The sequence below is a fragment of the Astatotilapia calliptera genome, chromosome 8, assembly GCF_900246225.1.
Source record: "Astatotilapia calliptera chromosome 8, fAstCal1.2, whole genome shotgun sequence".
NCBI classification, from domain to species: Eukaryota; Metazoa; Chordata; class Actinopteri; order Cichliformes; family Cichlidae; genus Astatotilapia; species Astatotilapia calliptera.
Window position 1 is genome coordinate 11,871,473 of NC_039309.1, and position 8,341 is coordinate 11,879,813.

Sequence of the window (8,341 nt, forward strand, 5' to 3'; positions counted from 1 at the left end):
ATGTTAGTTTTAATAGCATATTGTTAATAGCATATTGACTGATTGTTAGCACTTACGTAGATGGATCAACTGAAGAGCCAGATGCATTTCTCAGGTCGTGTTTCAGGTCTTTGCTGGATGTTTCCTATTTCTTATGGACACAGCTTTCACACACTGGTCATCTGCTGTAGAAAGATTTTAAAGCCTGCCACTTTTTCTTTTGTCCTCTACTTGTTCAGTTTCCTCAAATTTTTTAAGGACGCACTACACACCATGAGATATACCAAGCTTCAAGCTAATATATTTTGGGAATTTACATTTGTTGGTCCAAAAATACTATGTTTGCTGGTATTTTTCATAAACCCAAATCAACTAAAGACATGGGAACAACTGATGGGTTTTGTGACAGGTTGCTAGTAATGAAGTGACTAAGATTTCAATTTAAAATCTCTTATTTTGTTTTCCTAACTCATCCCGTCTGTTAGGTCCCTTTATTTATGCTTGAATGATTCATATGATTAAAAAAAAAAAAAAAAATCCTCTGACAGTGGTCAGGTACAAGAACTGAACTGAAAATGACAGAAAGCAGCCAATGTCCAAAGAAAAACTAAAAGCCTTCAGAAAGCTTGGAAAGCTATTTCCGAAGACAACTTAAAATTTAGTCTGACTCTTAGGAAGCTAAATATAAACAAAGGACGGGTGGCTCAAGACTCCTGTACAGTACTATAAATGGCAGAACAAAGCTAATGAGCCAAGGAGGCTTCTTTTATTTTGTGCTATGGCTCTCTTAATATTCTCTAATATTCCATGAAATCCATCATTGCTTTACCCTGGTGACCGAATCCTCTAATTGTGGCAGTTCCACTTCAACTGGAATGAGTTAACTGTGTGCTGTAAAATGTTGTTGAATGCTTGTGTTTCTTGTCGAGTTTGTAGAGTTATCTGCTTAATTTCCATGACTTTCTGCTTTATTATCCAGCTGTATCAGATAAAGACGTAATGCTATCACTTTTGATGCTAGAGATCTATTTGCTGATTTTATTTGAGTGTGGTCAGGAGACAAATTTGTCCTTCATTTACATAGACAACAGTAAACAAAACAAAGAGCATGCAAGGGAAAAGAAAAGACTACGCTGTGTAACACAGATTCTATTTTTCTATGACGTTAATATGTATTTTTAATGTTGGTTTTACAAAATACAAATTGTGTACTCATCAGTTTTGTGTTGCTCTCTTACAGGATGGTGGTTGTTATGGTGACCTGTTTTGTAAAGCCCTAAAAACTTATAACATGTTGTGTTTTGGCATCTATCGGCTACGAGACGCACATCTAAACACACAGAGCCAGTGTACCAAACGGTATGTGTTCTTGCATTTGACTGAAATCCAAATAATAATGGATTCATGTATTACTTTATTTATAACTGGCCTCACATCTGGTCCCTTTTTCCTCTAGATATGTCATAACCAATCCACCGTATGCATTTGAGCTGGTGCCCTCAGACCTGATATTCTGCCTGATGCAGTTTGACCACAACGCTGGCCAGTCTCGAACCAGCCTCTCCCATTCTTCCCATTCATCCCATTCTTCAAGCAAAAAGAGTTCCTCCGTCCACTCTATCCCCACCACCAACCGCACCAACCGAGCCAAAAGCAGGGACTCACGAGACAAACAAAAGTATGTGCCCCTCTAAAGCTCTGTGACTGTCTATGTCCGTGACCGGTGCCTGCCGACAGCGTTTGCCTTGTTTGTCCAGACAGACTTTCACACGTCTGAGTGTCAAAGTGTGTATGTCCGTCTGACGGTGTATGTATGTGCCACTTTTGTGTTTAACAAAGCAATTTAGTACAGATTGGGTTTCCACTTTAGCAGGATTGGCTAATATTGCAGGTCAAAGAATAACTGGAACTCCCCTGGACTGAGTTTCATTCCATCCATTAGCTGTTTTTTTCCCACATTCTTGTGCATTTGAAAGCCAAGAACAGTAGTAACATCCTGACTAGTACACTTTGAGTCAAGTGCAAATATACATCAGGGTTTCTACAACTAATTCTGTCCAGTTAACCGCTTACCAACTTTTAATTAACTACGAAAGCCTTACCTATACACACAGACTCCTCTCAACCTCCATCTAATGTGGAAGAAAAGGATATTATTATATATGTGACACTGGCAAACACATCATAGAACATGACAAAGTAATTACCCTCAGGGTAGTAAGTGACAAACATTGTACAACCTCCATCTTTCCTTTTTGTTTTGCTAATATCCAGCACCTCTGTGATTATGGCCACCGTCTCTTTCCACTTGTAGCATTCCAAGTTTTGTTTAATTTCGAATTAAAGCTGAAACTTATTGTACTAAATTGCACTTTTAAAATTACACGTCTTAAAGGTTCATGTCATGTCAATGAATTCTTGCACATCGTGTCCTCTCAATGCCTTTTGATTTGCGTTAGAAAGCTGCGCTTTTAGTTAAATGTTACTTGCCACCGTGAACTATTAGTTATGTCAAGACAATTTGCAAGCATAAAATGTTACGGTTGTTAATAAAGTTTGACCCGCACAATGTGAATGTCACATTTCAGTTTTATTCTACAATTGTTAAACTTTGTGAAGAGACATTTTCATGTATTATGATTACCACTTGTATTACCAGTAATTAGACTGGTAAACTGAATCAGAATTTCTATGCACCGCTGCAAATTGGGCCCGTAACTGCTTAAAGTCAAGGTTCAATGAAGCAGTGAGTACTACACTGTCAGCATACGGCAGCAATAGCTAGCATTTTTTTCTCTACAGAGTATTCGACCTGCAACCAAAGGAGCTGGAATCCTTATAATCTTCTTGTTGCCTTTGTCTTGATTTCACAATTTAGGTCTTACTTCAGTTTGAAGCCTTACTACACCTGTGGTCTCCACAGATGACACTATAGTTGGTGTGAATCGCTATAGGAAGGCGTTTCTGCTGTGGAAATGTACATGGCATTCTATCTAACTCTTAGCTAGAAGCAGGGATAGTTATTCAAAGTAGATTTCGTACTTCCAGATTTTATTACTTTGGCTAGACTTTCCCAATTCAACATCATGTTTGGGCTTACCAAGTCCCCGACCACATACACTTTTTTCAAGTGATTGATAAGCTGACAGCTTCAACCATAGTGTATTCAAGACACAAGCAGCTGACTGGATGATACCACTTTGATCAGTCATCAATCTTTTATAATGGTACCACGTATACCTACAAGTTTTTTTTTTACCAGATGTACAGAAGTCAGAGTTTAGATTGTGTAGATAATTCTTCACAGGTGGCCCCAGCCCATTTTTAACAAAAGCATGTCCTCAAATGTATTTGGCTTTTCTTTCTCTCGATAACTCTAAAAAGGTAAAGAATCCATTTCCTATCCATAAGCTTTCAACTTGCAATTTGCAATATAGAAACATAACAGCTGTAAAGCATTACACTGTACAAGAAGACAGAGCCTCTAAGCTACACTTAGAGTTTCACGACTTATCTGTACACTATGGTTGTTCTCTATAGGCTGTACCAATGTAGTGCAAGCCTACCAGGTCCCATAATGAAATAATGCCTTTGTTAAGATAAGATAAGATACACTTAACCTGTACTTTTAGTGCAATATACCCTATTATAATTACACTGTGGTGTCTGGCAGGTGTTTGTTATAGAGTGCCTGCAAGTTGGCATAATGAATCAGGTGAATCATTTAATTAAAGACTGTAAGATCGATATATAAAAGGTTGTTGATTTCTTGGACTTTTGAAACCAGAGAGGTTGGAAACCGAAGACACTTCATCGCATTCGCCATCACAAGTCTTTAGATAATGAGCATTCCCTGTAAATCCTCCTTTATGAGTTGAATAACAGTCATAATTTCCCAAATAAACCATATTATCTGAAACTATTGATTAAAGTCACCAGTTGCATATTTACTGAGTTCACAGACTAATGAAGCTTAGAGCTATTTTACCATGTACGTCTATACAACAGGAAGTCTTATTTGGAACCAGGGAAATAATTCCCTGCTGGGCAAAGAACATTGGGGCGCTTCTGTATCGGCTCCACTTGTCAGGCTCAGGACCCACATCCATCTTTTATACTGTCTATAAGTATGCCTCTGTGCTTCCGAATAACTCATTTTATGTCTTTACTAATGTATGTTGGACCATAAAGTACAGACTTGTTTGAATCACAAAAGCTTGTTTGTGCCATGTGCAGTATTTGTATTTGCATTAATTACTAAATGTTGTTAATCAGGCCTGTCCTTAAGTTCATGGGTTCGGTTCATGGGGCCGGTTATATTTATTGAATATATTCCCGGTATGGATGGGGTCTAAGATTGTTTGGTTTAATTGTCTGTCTCTGAGTATATATTGATTACAGGTATCTCAGTATTTTACTGTTATTAACACAGTGAAGGGACTTTGCAGAATTGACAGAGGTATGCATTCTACAAATAATAGCAATATCATAATATTTTCACATTCATTCAAAGGGAATGCTTATGTGTCACAGCTGCTGAATGAACACTACAGGCTTTTTATGGTTAACAATACTGCTCATGCTCAGTTAATACGATGCATTGCACTTTTTTACAGAGATCCATTTAACACACCAGTGTATTCGTTTGATTTAAAAACATCTGAAGTGCAGCTGCATGCTGGTATTTCCATCTGAAACTTGGAGATAATTTTTTAAAACTGCTTTAACAATAGGCATGGGAAGATTATGGCTGTCTGACATGCATTATTATGCTGGATGCATAATAATGGCACTTAAAGATATTTTTACATGACCTATGTTGTTTTTCGTTATCTTTTTTTGTGATTAGTGGCAACCTACTGTTTAACCTACTCCAAATCCATACGCAATGAGATCATCTGCTGGTTTTATGCCTCCGATCTTCCTGCTCTGCCTTTTCTGTTATTAATGGTCGCATTAGTATTTTCCCACTTAGCTTACACGTAGTGTACTACTTTCTCTTTTCAAAGTGCAACAAGGATAAGTAGAGTTGGCCAAGGTATGGAAGTGAATGAATATGCATGATATTACATACTTGCACTGAACACGGTCATGTCCCTGCTGACATGTTGCCCTCTGAATGAAAGCCAAGTAGTTTAGCATTTCCAAATGACTGCTTCAGGAGAGCATGGTCGTGACCTAAGCAGCACAGTTCACAGCGGGTTTGACTGTAGAATGTGTGACTGCAACTGAATGGTTTGATGCTACATTTTACTGTTGTTTAATGTTTTGTTACTGGCAACATGTGTCTGCTGGCACATGTATTAATGCACCACAGTATAACAGCCTTAGGTCATGACCATGGATCACATTGTAGAATGTCAGGTTATCTATTTCCTTCTTAACCAGAAAAAGTTGCATCAAGCCAAAAGTTTGAAGTCTTTTATAAATAAAAGGTTAGAAAATATACAATAATTATGAAGGTGGAAGTCCTGCATTAACTTGTAATTTGGTAAAGAGATTTTGCTTCACTGGAACTTGCATGTCTTTAGACTCAACAAAGCTGCATGCTTCATGGCAGTATATTTTTAAAAAATGGCCATAAGATGAATGGCATTATGCTACAATCGCACTAGGAGACAAAAGTAGAGACAGCAACACAATCAAAATTATTGCAAATGTGCACGATGAACCTGAGATCTGTTGCCTCCGACCACTCGCCATCACTTGCCCTCTCAAACTGCACCAAGAGTCTGCTCTCAGTTTGCAGTTGAATGGTAATTATGTGGGATAAATTAGTGAAAATCACAAATCTTATGCTACTCTTGTCTACATGCACAGAAACATCTTACATTCTAACCTAAAGCAGAAATTCCACAAATAGTTGCTACGGGATGGAGATTAAAGTGCAAAATTGCACAGGCACTAGGCAACCTTGCTTTCTAGATTAATAAATAGGGCGGCAGTTACTTGCAAACATTCGCCAATCTGTGTGAAAGTGATTACAGTTATTTGAAGACAGTTTGCCTCCCACCAGGCGATCTGTGCAGTGCCATTGCGTGCAACACCCTCAATCCAGAGGTGGAGGGTGTTGCAAGCTCAATCGCTGGGCAACCAGTTGGCGACCATGACTACTTGTAATAGACCCCTGACAGCAAAACAATTAAATCCAATCACTGGGCAAATGCTAATTTCTCCTAATCACAAGGAGGTTGCTGTCCTATTTTTACACTAGCGTGATTGAAATATTAGAGAGGGAGGTAAAAACACAATGAGTGATATTTTCCCACCACTAAAAACTCACCGTGGAGCTTAAAATACCTTCGTAAAGCAACAATTTAGAAAAAACATTTTTTAAAATGTTATTAGTGCATGTAAAAATGCATCATATTAATGCAAAATATTTGACCTCCATGTAGCATTAACTGTCTGATGTCCTCCCTTCTTGTCTTTTTATGATTTTGACTCTTTCTCAGAAAAGACATGGTTTACAGATGAGCAACAGAATACCCACCAGAGGACCATAAAGCTCAAGCCTGTGAATACTCTCGCCGTCAATCACATCAGTCGATATACTGTACATCCGCAAGCAGCTTGATTCCACCCATCAGAGAAGCAGAGCACAAGCGCTGAGTTCTGGACGCGTGCTGGTTATTGGACTCCTAGAAGACTCATCGTGTAGGCGTCCGTCCGGAATCTGAGATATCGCCTCATCTGCAAACGCAAATCATCATTTTTTTCATCGTATAAGGCGAACATGTACTGCTTTCGTCATTCACCTCTGCAGCAAGTTTATTTTACGTAATCTTCATTAAAGACAATCGTTGTCAAATATCACAGTCACTCAGCTATTAGTTTGCACAGCTAACCTTTAGCAGTGGCCAGACTCCATGACTTTTTTGGTTTATTTTGGGGAATGATGGTCACGTCAACAAGAAAAGCAATGTTAAAAAAACAGAATAACTACTTCTAATACTGCTAAAAGGGGTGTTTATTAGGATTAATGGATCAAGTTTTGCAATTGTAAAAGTTGCCTTCTTAGCTGTGTATGAACAACTACTACTACTTCTGCATTTACGTTAACCAATGTTGCAGAGTTAGTCTGTACAGTATGTTTAAAATGTGTATTTTACACCCAGCTGCAACCCCACCACAATGGCATTGTTAGTGACTGACTCTCAGTGATTCCTTTGCCATTTGGAGCTAATTCACAACATTTGTGACAGTTACGACGGCCAGTGTCCATATGTAAATGGCATTTGGGTCCAGCCTTATCTGAATCCATTTATGTTTGTCTTATTTTTTTTTGCCTTTTTTCAGGTGTTATAAATGTTTTCACGTTGCTATTTCAAGTTGTCCAAAACCCCGGAAGTGTTAACAAGTATCTGCATCTGCAAAATTTCTTTTTGTTTTTTAATAGCCAAATATGATAGAGCTGTTTTTGTTGGGTTTTTTTAAATTTTGGTTAAATTATAAAACAACCAAAAATCCAAAAGTTTGTTCATTTTACATTTATCCATTTACTTAAGTCACTATAAACAGCTAAGCCAAATGCTATGACCATATATGATAGACTTGTAGGTAAGATGAATGTAAAAGCCACATATCGCATAAAGTGGGCATCATTTAAGTCCTCCTTTGGCTGTAAGCACTGCCTGACACAGGATTGTCTTGGAGGCCATTAAGCAACTTGTATGTTCTCCATGACCAATCTTAATGCCATAAACAGACATGATTTTTGTTGATGCACGAAGAACAGCTCTATCATAAAAAAAACAACTGAATTTTTGGCTATTTGGTTTTTTTTTGGAATACTTTGTTTTGTTTACCTCCTCAATGACTGATTACATATTTCATTTCCACTTGCTTCTAATAAAGCACCAATCATTTGTTTCTGTTTGGAAGCACAGAATAATGTGTGTGGTGTTATTAATCATGTCTTATTTTAATAATGAATCACAGCTATACTGGCACTGTTGTCACTTTACTTTAGGATCAATGAGGGGGAAGGAAAGGTAAAAAAAAAAAAAAAAGCAAAGAAAAGCACATATTGCTCCATGAATTTCTCGATCCATATATGACACATAACAGTCCAGCCTAGGATTCATGTTGGATGTAAAATGAGAGAGGTTGTGACATTTTTACTGGCACAGAGGAAACCCAAGCTGTCCATCCCTCAGTGCCAGTAATGTGCCAGGCAGTGCTGAAGCCAATGGAGGACTCTAGGAAGACCCACTGCTGCGAAAAGAGGCTTCTAGTTTAGCGTTCTTAAAAATTCACTGGAGATAGCTACAACTGTCGCAAACAGTCTGAGAAGTCTTAAAACTTTTTTTCTTCTAAATCAATCCATCATCAAGAGCAGCGCCTGAAAGCAATTCAGTTG

At 38.0% G+C, this 8,341-nt stretch overlaps 1 protein-coding gene across 7 annotated transcripts in view; it reads left to right on the forward strand.

The window, feature by feature from the left end:
• The window catches only part of LOC113028334 (calcium-activated potassium channel subunit alpha-1), a 99,796-nt gene extending 92,391 nt beyond the window's left edge, over positions 1-7,405 (forward strand). For all 7 annotated transcript variants that reach the window (XM_026178526.1, XM_026178527.1, XM_026178528.1 and 4 more), the window contains 3 exons: positions 1,220-1,338; positions 1,436-1,657; positions 6,435-7,405. In XM_026178526.1, coding sequence (XP_026034311.1) covers positions 1,220-1,338; positions 1,436-1,657; positions 6,435-6,456 — 363 coding nt within the window. In that variant the 3' untranslated portion in view covers positions 6,457-7,405. The remainder of the gene's footprint in view (positions 1-1,219; positions 1,339-1,435; positions 1,658-6,434) is intronic.
• The last annotated feature ends 936 nt before the right edge of the window (positions 7,406-8,341 follow it).